At 42.9% G+C, this 19,250-nt stretch overlaps 1 protein-coding gene across 1 annotated transcript in view; it reads right to left on the reverse strand.

Annotated features, from left to right (window-relative positions):
- Positions 1 to 15,862, reverse strand: part of TMC2 (transmembrane channel like 2) — an 83,190-nt gene extending 67,328 nt beyond the window's left edge. The window contains exon 1 of the mRNA XM_067013694.1: positions 15,685 to 15,862. Coding sequence (XP_066869795.1) covers positions 15,685 to 15,862 — 178 coding nt within the window. The remainder of the gene's footprint in view (positions 1 to 15,684) is intronic.
- Positions 15,863 to 19,250: the final 3,388 nt, after the last annotated feature.

The following is a 19,250-nucleotide window of genomic DNA, read 5'->3' on the forward strand; positions in this document are numbered from 1 at the left end:
GATATTCTGGAGGAAGAAACTTCTAAGCTAAGACCTAGAGTGAAAATAGAGTGTGTGTGGGTGTGTGTGTGTGCAGCGAGTGGGTATAGGGCAGGGTTAGGTAGTGAGTGGGTAGGAAGGACGCCTGAAAAGTTTTTTTGTTTGTTTATTTGTTTGTGGTACGCGGGCCTCTCAGTGTTGTGGCCTCTCCCCGGGCCTCTCACTGTTGTGGCCTCTCCCGTTGCGGAGCACAGGCTCCGGACGCACAGACTCAGTGGCCATGGCTCACGGGCCCAGCCGCTCTGCGGCATGTGGGATCTTCCCGGACCAGGGCACGAACTTGTGTCCCCTGCAATGGCAGGAGGATTCTCAACCACTGCGCCACCAGGGAAACCCCAGAAAAGTTTTAAGCAGAGGTGACATGGTCAGTTTTGTGCTTTTAGAAAGGTCCCATTCAGTATTCAAACCCCAATGGAGGGAGTTTCTTGATAAAGATACTTCAAGAAACTAGTCATAAAGGATACTGGAAAAAGAATTGTTCTGCCTTGGCTAAGAAGATAGAGAAAATAGGTAAAAAATGAAATGATTGGACTTCTGGGTTTCACTCCAATGTGTTAAGAGCTCCATCCTACCAACAAGAAAAAAGCTGAACAAACAGAAAAGCAATTCTTCTTAGATCCATCAGAGAATTGAGTTTGTAGGGCAAGCTACTGTCCGCAAACTGGAGAGGCAGAGTCATAGCTTACCTTGAGCAGAAGCCCTCCATGGGAGCCAGTGCTTGTAGTGCTTAAAGGGAGAGTATTCAGGACTTACTTTAATTAGGTATGGTAAGATACTCAGACATGGAAATGACTGTCATGGAGGAAGAGGTTTTTGTACTTACAGATCCCAAGCAACACCGTGTCACATAGGGCCACATGAGGAAGCACAAGTTTCAGTCAGTAGCAAGGCAGAGAGGAAAAATGTGGGCAAGAGCCTTTATTATGGTTTCTAAGGAAAGGAAGGGGTGAGGCAGAGTAAGCAGGGTTAGGATTGGCTCATTTGAATAATTTCAGTGGGCCCTGGCACATAGGGGCATTCCCTAGTTGTTCTGGTACCAGGCCCTGTGGTGAATAGGGCGGGTGGATAGAGGCCCAGAGTATGAGCTTGTTAAAGGTTGAGGTTATAAACTCTGGGTTGGTTGGTTTGCATACTAAAGGAAAGCTTTCAGATGAGTTGTTTGCTATCTCTAAGAATTAGCTAAAACTGGGAGGGCTGTCCCTCCAGGGTCGACAAAGCCTCAAGGTGCCGAAGGATCAGAATATAGAAGATAAAAAGCATGGCTATTACTGGTAGGAATACAAACTGTAGTTGATGAAATGCTGGAGGCTTATTGTGTACTAGCTTGAGAGTTAAAAACTATGGGGCCCAGTTTTTGGAGGAGGGGGCACACTTTCGTGAATTTTACCTCCTGGGAGCACTAGCAGGTTCTCATTGTGAAAACTGGAGGAATATCCATGGTGCTTCCAGCAGGGGGAGGGGAAAGTACTCATTTTAAAATATGAAAATTAATCCAGAGTGTCCTGTTCTCTTTAACAAAGGCCTGCTGTGAGATAATAGAAATATATATTGGTCTCTGTCCCCAGTTCCAGGTACAGAGGTCCTAAAATCTTTGTAAAATCCTAAGAGCACTAGGAACATCTATTCTTCTAATGAGGTGATTCTGATGAGCTCCTGAATGGCTGGATGGGGGCTGGTCACCAGAAAGACCAACCAATGATTAGAAGCTTGGAATTGTCAGCCTTGCCCCACCCCCATCCTCAAGATGGGGGAGTGGGGCTAGAAATGAAGTTAAGAATTGATGATGCCTATGTGAGGAAGTCTCTCTAAAATCCCAATAACAGTGGGTTGGGAGAGCTTCCTGGTGGGTAAACACAGCCACATTACTGGGAGGGTGACACACTCCAACTCCCAGACCTTGCCTCATGTATCTCTTCATCTGCTGTTACTCTGTATCCTTTATTATATCATTTAATAAACTGGAAATGTAAATAAATACTTCTCTGAGTTCTGTGAGCCACTCTAGCAAATTAATTCAACCCAAGGAGTGGGTCTTTGGAACCTTGGATCTATAGCTGGTTGCTCAGAAGGACCTGGGCTTGTGATTGATATCTGAAGTGGGGGTAGGTTGCAGTCTTGGGGAAATAAGCCTGTGAGGTCTGAGTAGGTAGTGTCAGAATTGACTTATACTGTGGGACACCCAACTAGTGTCACACAGTTGTAAGGGAAAACTTCCATACATTTGGTGACAGGAAATATCAGAAGTGAAGTGTTCTGTCTGAGTAGTAAAGGAGACACATAGGGAAGAAACTCACAGTAGGGAAGAATTGGGTTTTTCCCTATGTGGGAAAGAAAAAAAAAACAAACAGAGTTTTTCCTTTACATCTATGCTCCAGGGAAACTATTTTACCAGAGTGAGCTTAACTGACCAGAGTTTACCAGCTTTATTGACCTGGAGGAATGGAAATACCCCCACTCCAGCCACCTCTAGACTTCTTGGGTCACCAAAGGCTGGGGAGAGAAGGCTGAGAAGCTCTTGTGAAGGTCACAGCCTAGAGGCACAGGCTCACTAAAGACTGAAATCTGGGCTTCCCTGGTGGCGCAGTGGTTGAGAGTCTGCCTGCCGATGCAGGGGACACAGGTTCGTGCCCCGGTCCGGGAAGATCCCACATGCCGCGGAGCAGCTGGGCCCCTGAGCCATGGCCGCTGAGCCTGCGCGTCTGGAGCCTGTGCTCCGCAATGGGACAGGCCACAACAGTGAGAGGCCCACGTACCGCAAAAACAAAAACAAAAATAAAAACAAACAAACAAAAAAGACTGAAATCTAGTCATAGGATTATAGCACTTCCCCTGCCCCATACTTCACCACCACATAAACAGAACTCCAGTATAATGACAGGGGATGACAACAGAAAGAACTGCAAGGCTCAGACTCAAAGAAAAAAAAAAAAAAAGGAGTTCCTAGGGAAACTCAAAACAACAGGAGAGACAAGAACAAGGACACTAAAGGAAATTGAGTCCTCTGACACCTACAGCTACAGTGAACAATGAACATGGCCTAACACTTAGCCAGACAAGCATAAAACATCATACTAAAGGCTTATTTACCTCAGTTCCATTAACCCAGTACATCATGTTGGCTCTCAGCAAACAATTACAAAGCATACTAAGAGATAAAAAACACTCTGTCTCTGTTTGAAGAGACAGAGCAAACATCAGAACCAGACTTGGATATGGCAGAAGTTCTGGAATTATCAGACCAAGAATTTAAAATAACTATGATTAATATGCTAACAGATCTAATGGAAAACGTGGACAACATACAAAAACAGATGGGTAGTGTAAGCAGAGAGATTGAAACTCTAGAGAAGAATTGAAAGGAAATGATAGAAACCAAAAACACTGTAACAGAAATGAAGAATGCCTTTGATGGGCTCATTAGTAGACTGATCATAGTCAAGTAAAGAATCAGTAGAGGGCTTCCCTGGTGGTGCAGTGGTTGCGAGTCCGCCTGCCAATGTGGGGGACACGGGTTCATGCCCCGGTCCGGGAAGATCCCACATGCCACGGAGCGGCTGGGCCCGTGAGCCATGGCCTCTGGGCCTGCGCGTCCGGAGTCTGTGCTCCGCAATGGGAGAGGCCACAACAGTGAGAGGCCCGCGTACCACAAAAACAAAACAAAACAAAAAAAACCAAACTTATCAAAATTTGTGGATGCAGCAAAAGGAGTGCTTAGAGAGAAATTGTAGTACTGAATACATACATTAGAAGACACTTAAAAATCTATAATCTAAGCTTACACCTGTGAAACTAGAATAGAAGAGCAAATTAAATCCAAAGTAAGCAGAAGAAAAGAAATAATGAAAATTAGAACAGGACATCAATGAAATTTAAAACAGGAAAGTAATGGAGAAAATATGAAACCAAAAGCTTTTTTTTTTTTTAAAGAGCAGTAATATTGATAAACCTCTTGCTGGCAAACCAAGGAAAAAAGTGAGAAAACACAAATTTCTAATATCAGAAATGAAAGAGTAGTCATCACTATTATCACATGGACTTTAAAAGGGTAGTAAAGGAATATTATGAAAAACTTGATGCTTATAAATCTGACAGCTTGGATGAAATAGACAAATTCCTAGAAAGACACAATTTACCAAAACTCATACAAGAAAAAAATAGGTAATTTGAATAGGCCTATATCTATTTAAGAAATTGAATCAACAATTAATCTTAAGCAAACAAACAAACAAACAAAAATCCCAAGCCAAAAACCAACCAAAAAACCCAAAACCAGGCCCAGATGGTTTCACTAGTGAATTCCACCAAATGTTTAAAGAAGAAATATAATTTTACAATCTCTTCCATACAATTTCTATTAGGGAATACTTCCCAACTCATTTTATGAAACTCGCATTACCCTAATACCAAAACTAGACAAAAACATTACACAGAAGGAAAATTACAGATCAATATCCCTCATGAACATAGATGTGAACATCCTCAATAAAACATTAGCAAATTGGGAGTTCCCTGGTGGCCTAGTAGTTAGGATTCCAGGCTTTCACGGCCATGGCCAGGGTTCAATCCATGGTCAGGGAACTGAGATCCCACAAGCTGCATGGCATGGCAAAAGAAACAAAACAAAACAAAAATATATATATGAAGAATGACATACCACAACCAAGTGGGATTTATTCCAGGTATGCAAGACTGATTCAATATTAGAAAATCAATTAATATAATCCTTCATACCAACATGATAATGCCAAAATATAATATTATCATATCAATAGATTCAGAAAAAGCATTTGAAAAAATACAACACCCATTCATAATAAAACCTCTCTGCAAACTAAAAGTAGATGGGAACTTCCTCAACCTGATAAAGAATTTTTACAAAAAACCTACAGCTAATATCACAGTTAATGGTGAGAAACTATATGCTTTCCCCCTTAGATTGGGAACAAGATGTGGATGTTCCCTCTTACCTATTCAACATTTTACTGGAAGTCCCAGCTAATGCAATAAAACAAGAAAAAGAAATTAAAGGTATACTGATTGGAAAGGAAGAAATAAAACTGTCTTTGTTTACAGATTATGTTATTATCTATGTAGAAAATCTCAACGAATCCACAAAAAACCCTCCTAGAACTAAAAAGTGATTATAGCAAGGCTGCAGAATGCAAAGCTAATGTGCCGGGGCAGGTGGGGGGGGCGATTCAAGATGGCTGTGTGGGAAGACATGGAGTTTGCATCTCCCCACAACTAGGGCGCCTTCCGGACACTGGTGGGGGACCTTGATGACCAGGAAGATGGGAGGAACCCCCAAGCAACCAGCTCATTTGCTCTGAGGGAAGCTGGCCACCATGTTGTGAGAATGCTCAAGCAGCCATAGGGGGACGTCGATGTGCGGAGGAACTGAGGCCTCCTGCCATTGGCCAGCATCATCTTGCCAACAGCCATGTGACTGGAGCAGATCCTTCAGCCCTAGCCAAGCCTTCAGATGAGACTGCAGCCCCAGCCACCATCTCACCCACTCCCTCTTGAGAGATCAGGAGTCAGAACCACATCACTAACCATTCTCAGATTTCTGAGCCACAGAAACTGTATGCGATGATAAATAGTTATTGCTGCTTAAAAAAAAAAATTTAACGTGCCAAAGTCCTATATACCAGCAATGAGAAAATTGGAATTGAAATTAAAAACAAAACATAATTTACATTAGTACCAAAAAATGAAATACTTAGGTATAAATCTAACAAACTATGTAAGGTCTATATGAGAAAAACTACAAAACTCTGATGAAAGAAGTCAAATATCTGAATAAATGGAGAGCTATTTTATGTTCATGGATAAGAAGCCTCAATATTACTGAGATGTCAGCTCTTCCCAATTTCATCAATAGATTCAACACAGTACCAATCAAAATCTCAATGAGTCATTTTGTGAATTTTGATAAATTTATTCTAAAGTTTATATGGAATAGCAAAAGATCCAGAATAGCCAACATAAGAGAAGAACAAGGTTGAAGGACTGACACTACCCAACTTCAAGACTTACTATAAAGCTACAGTAACAAGGCAGTGTGATAACAGTGAAAGAACAGACAAATAGATCAATGGACCAGAATAGAGAGCCCAGGAATAGACTCACACAAATATAGCCAACTGATGTTTGACAAAGGAGGAAAGACAATTCACCAAATGGTACTGGAACAACTGGACATCACATCATATGTCAAGAAAAAAAAATCTAGACACAGACCTTATACCTTTCACAAAAATAAACTTTAAATGAATCATAGATCTAAATGTAAAATGCAAAACTATAAAACTCTGGGCTTCCCTGGTGGGGCAGTGGTTGAGAATCCGCCTGCGGATGCAGGGGACACGGGTTCGTGCCCCAGTCCGGGAAGATCCCACATCCTGCAGAGCAGCTGGGCCCGTGAGCCATGGCCGCTGAGCCTGCGCGTCCGGAGCCTGTGCTCCGCAAAGGGAGAGGCCACAACAGTGAGAGGCCCGCATACCACCAAAAAAAAACAACAAAACTATAAAACTCCTAGTAGATAACATAAGAGAAAAATCTAAGTGATCTTGGGTTTTGAAAAGACTTTTTAGATAAAACACCTAAAGCATGATCTGTGAAAGAAAAATTTGATAAGTTGGACTTTATTAAAATTTAAAAGTTCTGCTCTGCAAAAGACAGTTAAGAAGAAAATGGAAATACAAGCCACATGCTGGAAGAAAATATTTGTAAAACACATATTCAACAAAGAATTTGTACACAAATATACAAAGAACTATTAAAACTCAACAGTGAGAAAAACTCAATAAAAAAGTGGGCAAAAAAAAGAAAAGTGGGCAAAATACTTGAACAGATACTTAACCAAAGAAAATATACAGATGGGAGATAAGCATATGAAAAAATGTTATCACGTGTCATCAGGGAACTGCGAATTAAAACAAGAAGATACTACTACACACCTACCAGAATGACTAAAATTCAGTAGAATAACAGCACCAATTGCTGGTGAGGATGTAGAACAGCCACAACTATCATTTATTTCTAATAGGAATACAAAATGGTACAGCCACTTTGGAAGACAGTTTGGCAGTTTCTTAAAATGCTTAACGTAGGTTTACCCTATGATGCAGCAATTGTACTCCTAGATGTTTACCCTAATGAATTGAAAACTTAGGTCCACACAAAAACTTAGGTCCACACAAAAAACCTAAAAATGTTTATATCAGCTTTATTTATATTTGCCAAAAATTGGAAGCAATCAAGATGTCCTTCAATGGGTGACTGAATAAACAAACTGTGATACATACAGACAGTGGAATATTACTCAGTGTTAAAATGAAATGAACTATCAAGCCATAAAAAAACATGGCGGAACCGAGACCTCCCTGACAGTCCAATGGTTAAGACTCCACACTTCCACTCCATGGGGTGTGGGTTTGATCCCTGGTGGGGGATTTGTCCCGCATGCCAGGCAGCGCGGCCAGAAAAAAAAAAAAAAAAAAAAAAACAACCATGGAAGAAACTTCAATTCATATTCCTAACTGAAAGAAGACAGTTTGAAAAGGCTACATACTGTATGATTGCAACCATATGACATTCTGGAAAAGGCAAAACTATGGCGACGATAAAAGATCAGTGGTTGCCAGGAGGGCAGGGGAAAGGGGAGGGACATTTTTAAGGCGCATTATTCTATATGATACTGTAATGGTGGATTTGTTAAAACCCATAGAGTTTTTTATACCTCAATTTTAAAAAAGGGAAAAAAAACCCATAGAATGTATAACACAAGGAGTGAACCCTAATGTAAACTGTAGACTTTAGTTAATAATAATGCATCAATATTGGTTCATCAATTGTAACAAATATAACACACTAATGCAAGATGTTAATAATAGGGAAACCTGGGTGAGAGGAGGAAAGAAGATTATATATGGGAACTCTGTATATTGTGTGCAATTTTCCTGTAAATCTAAAATTATTCTAAAAGATAAAATCTATTAAAAAATGAAATAATTGATCAATGAGACGCTCCAAGGGACATCTCAAGGAGAAGTTTCTCTAAAGATTAAAGGAAAAAAAAAAAGATTAAAGGAGCTCATTTGATTGGTTTATAAGATATCAATGTGTTTATATAAATTAAATATTCCAAAAAATCATAGAAATTTGGTAAAAATTTGGCAAATGAACTAGTTTATTATGTCTAGTTTAATAAAAAGAAACATGCCTTCTTTGATTTTTCAGCATTAAATACAACACAAGATTATATTTTTATTCTACATAGGTATCCTAAACTTATATAGGCTCATTGATTAAATATGCTAGTGATACTTCTACTTAAAGTTTAAGATTATGAAATACATAAATTTGTGCTTAATTAAGTTGATTCATCATTCTGAACATTTGATTTCAATAGTATTTATGGTTTTGTTTGTTTGTTTGTTTGTTTTGCAGTACGTGGGCCTCTCACTGTTGTGGCCTCTCCCGTTGCAGAGCCCAGGCTCCGGACACGCAGGCTCAGCGGCCATGGCTCATGGGCCTAGCTGCTCCGCGGCATGTGGGATCTTCCTGGACCGGGGCACGAACCCGTGTCCCCTGCATCGGCAGGCGGACTCTCAACAACTGCGCCACCAGCGAAGCCCAGTATATATGTTTTATAGTATTCCAGTTGAAAGATTAATTTCCAAGATTTACAGGTATCTTGAAACTTTGGACTGATACTAAATTGAGTTAACGGTATTCACTGGATGCCTAGATCATTTCTAAGTAAGATGAAATTGTGAAACATTGATTACTAAGCAAGATTTTAAGTTTGTATCCTTTTGTTTCTTTTTAAAAAATATGCTACCTAGAAGTAATATCTTTGTGTCTGTAAATGAACATGTACATTTCTGTCCCTTTGAAAAATTATGTGTGGGTTGTGTTTGTTTGCAGAAAGTTGTGTTATGTGTACTCATGAGTTCTGCTAGTCTAAAATGCTGATGTGTGACAGCTGACAATTATCCATCTTCCCAGCTTATTCTGTGAGATAGAAGTTCTTTCAGTTAAGTGTTATAATTCAGTGAGACTCTACTATGAATAGTCTTGACAGAAAGGTACAACTTTGTATGCAAAGTAAAAAATGTGTTTTTGTTAAGGGAAAAGGAATAGGTTTGTCCTAAAATGAAATGACAGGCTGTTGCAGAGTGAATGGAGCATGGTGAAGGACAAAACCTGAATGGATATAGAAAATAGCAGAAGGTTCATGGAAAGGGAATTCAAAAAATTCAAAAAATAATGAATTCAAAAAATAATGAGTCTGAGAAGCTATGCAACCTGTTAAAATCCTAACAAAATCTGCTTACTTTTGATGGGCTTGTTTCTGTTTATTTTTATAGTTTACTGTTAGTTGCCTTCATTTATGATGTAAAGCACCCCCCTCCTTTATCTGCCTATATAGCAAAGATTCTGAGTCTTCCCACAATAATTTTTTGTGTTTTGTGTTGGCTTTATTATGGCTTTGATTATTTAGGAAAACAAAGCTTCCTCACTTATGAAGGACTAAGGTTCTTGGTAGGTGACCATGTTACTCTCTAAGTATATTTTTTAAAGTTTTTTTTGTCACTTTCAGATGAGTAGCCAAATATTGTTTCTAAGGCATCCATGATCCTATCTTGTGTTCAAATCTGAAAGCTTTTTTTTTTTTTTTTTTTTGGCCATGCTGCATGGCTTGCCGGATCTCAGTTCCCCAACCGGGGATTGAACCAGGGCCACTGCAGTGAAAACACCAAGTCCTAACCACTGGATTGCCAGGGAATTTCCATCAAATCTGAAAAATTTTGATTTCATTTTTGTTTCTAAGATTGACTCGTAAGTGTAAAATGAAGTATAATAACTTACGGAGCACAGGCTCCGGACGCGCAGGCTCAGCGGCCATGGCTCACGGGCCCAGCCGCTCCGCAGCATGTGGGATTTTCCCGGACCAGGGCACGAACCCGTGTCCCCCGCATCGTCAGGCGGACTCCCAAACACTGCGCCACCAGGGAAGGGAAGCCCTCCAAGGAAGCCCTCCAAGGAAGCCCTCAGAATATCTTTTGTATCTAAAACTTTCTTTGTGATTTCCTAGAGGGCCCTGGGAAGTCACAAAGATTTGTTTTTCCATCTCTTAAAAAAGAAAGGTGCCAGAAGCAATTAGGGTTATTTGATATGTTACTGTTGGAGTTTCATGGGAAGTGGAGTCAAATCAGAAGAGATGCTTAGCCTTTTCTAGGTTAAACTGGTATAGGTCAAATGTTAAATAGTTCAGCAATTGTATGCTCTATGGGCTGCTCCTAGAGATTTTTCAATGCCTTTGCTGCCAGGATTGGTTTCTATTTATCAGAGTCCTGATGATGATTTTCTCATGTTAGGCAGCACTATAATTATCAGTCATAATTTAGTTATCATTTAAAATGTTTATTTGATAACAATCTTTTAAAATTTGAATCTAGCATTTTTAAGGCCAGTGCTGTTCAACTGGGGATGAACATCAAACTTACCTATGGAGTTTTATTAACATACGCATACTTAGGACCTACTCCAGATCTACCGAATCTCTTTACTTGATATAGTCTTGATATATTTTTCTTACATGCTTGGTATATTTTGGTATATTACGTACATGTCTTTTAAAAATTGTTTTATACCTCAAGATATCTTTATCTGTTTAACTATCTTTATAAATCTGATATAATGTTCATTGTCTATAAAGACATGCTTAATTATTATAGGCATTCTGTTCAAAACTTTTAGATTGCCTTAATTGTGTTTGTTTTGTGTGCTACAGAAACAACTAAATTTCCTTGTCAATTTCATTACCCCTATGAAATATTTCACTTTTGACAGTTATCAGTAGTAAGTTAACCACAGCCATTTTAAGTTTCTGTTACCTACAGATACTATTTGTTTTACCCCAAAGCTTCCTTGAAACCTCAGCTGTAGGTCAGAGTTTTTGTCTTCATCAAAGGACTGTCTCAGAACCCTGACTGGAAGGACTCTGTCAGGTACTGTTAACAACTAGCAAAGCAGTGAAATGCTTAAGCAGCTTGATTCTTGAATTCATGTCCTTCAACTAAAGAGACATAAACCATCCTCAAATTACTGGAAGATTGGCCCTACTGGTGACCTCAGGCTGAAGGTTCTTAGGAGCCACCCTGAAGCAGACAGCCCTTGGATGTATACACCTGAGTCCAAGATCCACAGAACAAGACCACAGATTGTTACTTTACGATCTGTATTCCTCTATTTTCTATTCTTTTACCTATCTTCTATCCTCTCACTCACTTAAGGCTACTTTTAACTGTGTTACTTATAATCCCTGTTTCTAATATTTCTGTTTGCATCCTTAATCACTCCTTGGAATGACTCTAATTCCCAGCTACAATTCACCCATGAACTGGCAAAAAGGAGCCTTGGGAGCCAACCAGCTTCCCTTGGTCCCAGTTCCTTGTAAGAAATCAGTTGGCCAAAACCAGGTCACTGGGTGGCCCTCAATGACTGGTATTGAATCTGGCACAGAAGCCTGCTTGCTACTACCCACAAATTGGATAGGAACTTATTACGTTGGTATACTAATACCAACTCTCAAGATTGCCTTTGACATTACCCAGGCTCCATTTTGGCCCATTGGTTTGTCCTCTAGGAAAAAGAGATCAGCAGATAGTTTCACTGAAAAAGGAGAAAAACTGGCCCTGATTCCATAACTGAAACCCTAACTACTCTAGGGGAATTCTGGATTTCTTTCTTCTCTCCTCAGGACTCTTCATTTCATACTTTACAAGAGGCCCAGATAGTAGGGTGAACCTTATGATTGAGAGAAAAAAGCAGTAGGACTCAGGCAATGCCACTAAGGCCGTAGAATATATCTCCTTAGAGGTTCAGAACAGAGCTGCTCTAGATATAATATTGACCTCTCAAGGGTAATATGAGTTGTTTCAGGGAAAGAATGTTGTACTCACATTCCTGCAGACCTCTCAGAGATCTTTAACATTACTAAAAAGATCCAGGTAGTAAATGAAGATATCATAAAACTGGGTAATATGTCTAATGACCCCATATGTAGTTCTGTGGACATCTCAGATTGGGCATGAGATCTGTTTTCTTGTTCAGTCTGGGCACTCTTGGATCCTGGCTGAAAAGTGGGCTATATAAACTCTGGTCATAATCCTCTTAGTATTTGTCTGCATTCCGTGTGTGTTCAGATGTGTGATCTCCAGAGTTTTGAATTCTATTACACAGCTGCTGTGTGTCAAATGATCCAGCAAAGGGTCATCCATCAAAAAGAACTGGAAAACCTGATACACAGGTTGAAAGGACCACCAGCAGAAACAACTTTTCAGCAGACAATTGATATGCAGTTATGACACCTCAAACAACAGTTAAGATCTGAATTGATACTCTCAGATATTTGATGGTCAGTCCTTCAGCTCAGGATGAAGAATGACCACAAAGACAAACTGAGAACTGAAGCCATTTCCCCACATTCAGCCTGGACATGGAGAAGCCCAATTACGCCTTAGTGTCTTTATGAAGATGATGTTGTGCTATGCCTCTGTCTTCATTAGCATGACTTTATTTTTCCAGGAATCCCTGACCAGCAAATGGCTTGATTGCTCATTACAGAATTTTCCCAAAGCGCCATCAGCTCTACAATGGAAAGCATAACAGACTCTAATTTGCTCCCTAAGATCTTTTTCAATGCTTTGCTTCAAAATCCTGGCCTTGCTGTTTATTGTAGATTGTTATATTGTGATTCTTACCCAATCCTAATAAGGCCGTCACTTTGAAAGTCCTATCCTAAAGCAAACATTCATTTCTGGTTTTTTTGTTTTTTGTTTTTTTTTTTCGGTACGCGGGCCTCTCACAGTTGTGGCCTCTCCCGTTGCGGAGCACACGCTCCGGACGCGCAGGCTCAGCAGCCATGGCTCACGGGCCCAGCCGCTTCGTGGCATGTGAGATCTTCCCGGACCAGGGCACGAACTTGTGTCCCCTGAATCGGCAGGCGAACTCTCAACCACTGCACCACCAGGGAAGCCCAAACTTTCATTTCTTAATAAATTCTGACTTACCTTCCCCTCTCTGAGATATTGTCAAGACTTTGCTTGCTGTAAGCAATAAATCGGCTTTGTCTTATCAACAGGCTGTGTTGGTGATATTTAGGGAGCCAGATCTTGACAATAACTTAGATAAACATATTTTTTTTTCTAAAGAAGGAATGAAAGGTGGACTAAAGAAAAAAAGATCTTGGAACTACAGAGGGAGAGTGATAAATTATGGTTGGGATGGTTGGAAATGCTTCACCAAGAGCTGATTTTTCCTCTGAGTCTTAAAGGATGAACATGAGTTTGGCAAGAAAAGAAAGGGGTTGAGATAGAGAAGGGTAGTGGTGGTAGTGAGGTGGGGGGATTCTGGGCAAAGGAAACGGGGGCTTGAAGGACTCCAGTGAAAATGCCAAGAGGTCTGGGGCATGGGTGACCAGGGCAGAGTCGAGTCTCGGGTATGGTTGGTGCTGGGGCAGGAAGCATGGAGAGAGGAAGTTGCCCAGAGAGCAGTGCATACCCTTGGGGAGCAGGGGGAAATCTGAAGGGAGAGAGTGTAATACTGGAGCATCGACCAGATGTGGTCTGCATCAAAGGATGATGCTAGCAGCATCGAAGAGGCTGTTGAGGGTGGGGACAGTGGTTCCCAGTCACTGTGGGGCAGACCCTATGAGCATGTTTGCTGTGGTTGCTTCACTTGTTGTGAAGGCAAGAAGAGGCATCAAACAAGGGTCTTGACTCCACCATTAACAATCTCCATGTCTTTGGGACTTGGTTTCCAATCGCTGCGATGACTGCAGGCTCTGATGAGACACCTGGTATAAGTACACTGAAAAGTACTGAGTGCTAGTTACAGACTCAAAGACAGGTGATCACATGTGTGGCAGGGTAGGTTTTCTTCACCCACTCCTACCCTAACGTGTTCTCTGTCTCACCTCCTATGGGAAGAGGGTTTTGGTAAGACAATGTAAAAACAAATTATTTAAGTGTGATAATAACTCATCCAGGTTAGGAAGCTGTTCAGTATTAGCCATGAAAGATGGGTTTGTCCTACAGATGCTCTTTCCCATAGTCTGAAAGTCTTTGGCCAGAAACAAATCTACTTCCTTCAAAGACATGGGAGCAAGTGAGAAAGAGTATGTGCCACCACAGCTGTGATCCCAGGGAGGAGCTCTAGAACTGACCTAGGCTCTCAGAGAGGGCAGAGGAACAGAGAGGGTGGGCAAGGAATTAAGGAGAAGGGTCTCATGGTCATCAAAGAGCAGTTCCATATTGCTTGACAAGACTGAGTAAGAAAGTCAATATACGTTTGTATCCTCTTCTGAACCGTGTATCCTCAGTCAGCTAAGAAACAGTGTTCTCTTTGGTAATGAACTGTACCAGGCATTCTTCCAAGCACTGTAGATGTAACTTAGTGGTTCGCATATTTATTCCAAGCTGTAATTCCTGTTGTAATCTCATTTCCCAACTGAATGGAATTCATGTGGAATGTGGAAAGCAAGCCAGAGTTTGCCTTTCAATCTTCCCCAACCTCTTTTACACAGAAAGCAAGCTGCTTCTTTAGTTTTTCTTTCATAGTCAGTTTTCAATAGACTCCACGTAATGCATAATTTAGGAGCTAGGAAGGCAGCTGTCACATTAGGAAGACTTCCAAGCCACGAATGCACTCGTTTACACTTAACAGGCTTCCTCACGTTCATGTACCTGACTCAAGTCAGAAAATTCAGAGCGAAAAATAGGCTGAAAGGAAAATAGAGAAGCTGGAAGACACAGTGGGTCTGGCTCACCCTCCAACTCTTAATAGTTAAGTATGTTCACCAAATGATACAAGAGGAGGGAGAATTCTGATCCTCCTTTTCAACTAATGGAATAAAAACTTGTAATTATTTTGAGAAGCAAACTTTGTATTCTCAGACATTTTTTTCCTTCTTGTAGAACATAAGCTGAAGGTATAGGATTTAGGTCCCTCAGAGGTGACTCCATAGGAGATTTAAAATGGAAATCTTTATGTAATTGTGTTCCAGTTCATTTAACAGATTCCCATTATTGAACTTCACTGCCTCCCTTGACCATTTGGGTCCCTGAAGTTAAAATTTTGACTCACTTCCTCTTTTCTATGCAGAAGGGAAGATAGCAAGGGGTGGGGGAGGGGTGTGTATGTGGCATATTTCCGTAGAAAAAGGTTTGTGTTTTAGGCAAAATAACTTTCCATTTCAGTCCTGCTCAAGGACCATTCACCCACAGGTGACTCCCACAAGGCCCACCCCTTCAGGGATGGCGGAGGGGGAGTCAGGATGGGTGCAGATGGGACAGCAACTGGAAGACAGCAGGGAAATGGAAAGTGGAGGACCAGACCCGAGCATCCTACACACAGGGTCACCAAGGGAGCTGACCCTCCTTGAGAACAGGTCCTCGTCCAGCCCCACTGAGCACCGTGCACTTTCTCACACTCACTCCCAAGACTCTGGAGAGATGTGAGGACTGGATGTGGAGGCAGGTGGGGTGGGGAGGAGGGACAGTGGCCATGGGGCAGCTCTGGGGATAGGAAGGAGTGTTGCGATGCCAGTGGTGCCTCCATGGCTCCTCCCACCTGCCCAAGAGCCCTGGCTCCTCTGCACATCTCGCTTTTGGGAGCCCCCCCCACCCCCCGCATCACGGGGCTGCTTCACCAAGGGCTTAGGACCCTGGCAGTGGGGGAGCAGTAGGTGCAAGAGGAAGGGCCGGGCAGAGGAGGCAGATGGGGTGGATCCTGGGGCCAGCTCCTCCATGTACTGTGTGCCAGCATGGGATCAGGACAAGTCCTTCTCAGAATGAGGTAAGAGGATCTCTCCCAGCACCCCCACCCCCACCAAGAAGTCCGTCACCTCCTGAGATTCTGTTTCCTCACCTATAAGCAGGGCCCTGCCTGGGATGCAAGGAGGAGAGAAGGGCACCATAACCACATGTCTCCTGACCTGAAGTGCAGGATGCCCGACCCGTTCATGTGGATCCTGCCCTCCTGGCAGTGGACGGTCTTCCCCCGTTACTCCCCCTGGCTCTTCAGCTCCTTGTGGAGCAAGTCGCCCCCTCCAGGTAAAGCCTTCACTGGCTCACAGAGGAGCTGTGTCTGCTTTCCCGATGGGAAGGTGACCCACCACTGCTGGTATTTTGTGGAGGATAAGGGTGTGCCCTCTGGAGTCAGGTGGCCTGGGTGTGAGCTCTGGCTCCACCTCCTAACAGCTGCCTGGAACGGGAGGCCCGGCCTCCCAGGCTGGTGAATGTTCACTCCTCCCTGAGGCTCAGCTCAGTGTCACTAACTCTGGGCCTCTCCCTTGACTCCTGTGGCTGAGGGCAGGCCCTCTCTGAGCAGAACTCAGCCTCCTCCCCAGTTAAACTATCTGCATTGGGAGGTCTCCTTATGGTGAAAGGGAGGGAGGGAGGGAAGCAGGAGAATGGAAGAGAAGGCTGGGCCTTGGGGCTCCCCAGGAAACCTCACCCCATCTCACCTGTGCCGGGAGAGCTGCTCTTCGCCCGCCCCCTCGCGCCAACTCGTCCTGTAAAAGATGCAACAGGGATGACCCACTGACCTCTGGAATGTCCTCTTCCCTGCACTGCCCCGTCTCACTGTGGGGACCCTCAGAGGGTTTACAGCACCTCAGAGGGAACCAGGGTCCAGCTATTTAACTCAACAAGCTCCAGAGTTCCCAGTCCTGACATTTCTTTGACACCCTGGAAAGTCATGAGGTCAGAACATCTCCGCGAGCCCAGACACACAGATAGAGAAATCTGTGGAAAGGATTGCTAAGGAAAGGTGACTCTAACCAAGACAGGGGCGGCTGAAAGAGCCCCGCAGGTTCTGATGGCTTCTGCTGCTCAGTGTTAACTCAGGCACAGGACAGGTCATTTTTCATCCCTCCAACGGCCCTGCAACGGGGCCATGGCTGCCTTCATTTCATAGATGAGGCAGGGAGAGCTTGGATAACCAGACTGAGGTTGCTCAGCCAGCAAGTGGCAGGCCCTGCGCTCAAACCTGTGTCCCTGCACCTCAAAGGCGCTGACTGCTTCCCCATCCCCTGCTGCCCAGGAAACCTGGGAGTGGGCAGAGATGAGGATAAACTCACCTTCCTCCCCAAGGCCCTTTAGCTGGCAGCTCATGGTCTGCAGGGCTCGCTTGGCCCCCAGGCTGGCTCACAAGGCTCGCTCATCCACGCACACCTTCGGCCCAGGGTGTTTTGAGGCCCTCATGGTGGCCGGCCTCCTTTCCTGGCAGCCAATGCTCCTTGGCTTGTTTGAATTGCGTGTGGAGGTGGGTGAAGTTTGGGAGAGAGGCAGGGCAGGAGGTGGTGAGTTCCCAGCCCTTCAATCCAGCTGCACACTCCTCCACTCAGGTTTCCCGGCAAAGGGGCGGTGTGGCCTCACGTTTCAGGCATCACTTACACATGGAGGGGCCCTGGAGGGGCCAGAAGCTGCTGGCTCATGTCTCAGCAATGATGCCACTTGCACTCCAGCCAGGGGAGGTGTGAGGATCATCCCAGGGTTCTTTCCTTCTATCTTGAGTCACTGGTTGGGACAGGCACCAGGGAAATTCTAGGATGTTTGTGAAAGTTATCATCAGGGCTTCTATTTAAAATGCAGATCCCCAGGGCTACCACTGGGCATTCACATGAGTCCTGGTCTGAATCCTGATGCAGGAGTCCTGAGCCCACTTTGATGAACTGTTCCTGTTCCCACTATACCTGCTCACTCTCCAGCTCTTCCCACTGCTGCCTGGCTTCAAAAAAGGCAGATTTGGCTGTATTGAAAACCATGACCAGACTTTTAGAGGAACCCTCTGAAAGGTAATCACAGCCCTCAGTGTCCCCTGTTCTTAACCTGGGTTCCCTGGCACTCGGAGCATCATGGATGGAATTTTGTGGGTCTGTGAACAGGAATGGGGGAAAACATTACATCTTCATTTTTTCTAGCCTTTAACTGAAATTTAGCATTTCCCTCAAAAAATGTGTGATTTTGTCTCCAGTAGGAGTCACGGACATTTTCCATTTTCTTTTCTTTACTGCTGTGGCCTCTCCCGCTGCGGAGCACAGGCTCTGGACGCGCAGGCCCAGCGGCCATGGCTCACAGGCCCAGCCACTCCGTGGCATGTGGGATCTTCCCAGACCGGGGCATGAACCCGTGTCTCCTGCATCGGCAGGCGGACTCTCAACCACTGCGCCACCAGGGAAGCCCTTCTTTTCTTTTTTTAATTGAAATATAGTTGACGTACAATATTATATGTTACAGGTGCACAATACACTGATTCACAATTTTAAAGGTTATGCTCCACTTATAGTTATTGTAAAATATTGGCTATATTCCCTGTGTTGTACAATATTTCCTTGTAGCTCATTTTATATACAATAGTTTGTACTGCTTAACCCCCTACCCTTATATTGCCCCTCCTCACCTCCCTCTCCACACTGGTAACCACTAATTTGTTCTCTATAACTGTGAGTCTGTTTCTTTTTCTGTTATATTCACATTTGTTGTGTTTTTTAGATTCCACATATAAGTGATATCATATATCTGATTTATATATATTTCTGCTTGAATTATTTCACTTATCATCCCTCCAAGTCCATCCATGTTGCTGCAAATGGCAAAATTTCATTTGTTTTATGGCTGAGTAGTATTCTGTTGTATATATATATATATACCACATCTTCTTTATCCATTCATCTGTTGTTGGACACTTAGGTTATTTTCATATCTTGGCAGTTGTAAATAATGCTGTGATGGACATTGGGGTGCATGTATCTTTTTGAATTAGTGTTTTTGTTTCTTTAAGATAAATACCCAGGAGTGGAATTGCTGGGTCATATGGTAGTTTTATTTTTAGTTTTTTGAGAAACCTCCATACTGTTTTCTACAGTGGCTGCATTCTCACCAACAGTGTATGAGGGTTCCCTTTTTTCCACATCCTTGCCAACATTTGTTGTTTGTATTCTTTTGATGATACCCATTTTGACAGGTGTGAAGGGATATCTCATGGTGATTTGATTTGCATTTCCCTGAGGACTAGCGATGCTCAGCATCTTTTCATGTGCCTGTTGGCCATCTGCATATCCTCTTTGGAAACATGTCTGTTCAGGTCTTATGTCCATTTTTTAATCGAGTTATTTGTTTTGTTGTTGTTGTTGA

The sequence above is a fragment of the Kogia breviceps genome, chromosome 14 (genome assembly GCF_026419965.1).
Source record: "Kogia breviceps isolate mKogBre1 chromosome 14, mKogBre1 haplotype 1, whole genome shotgun sequence".
NCBI lineage: Eukaryota > Metazoa > Chordata > Mammalia > Artiodactyla > Physeteridae > Kogia > Kogia breviceps.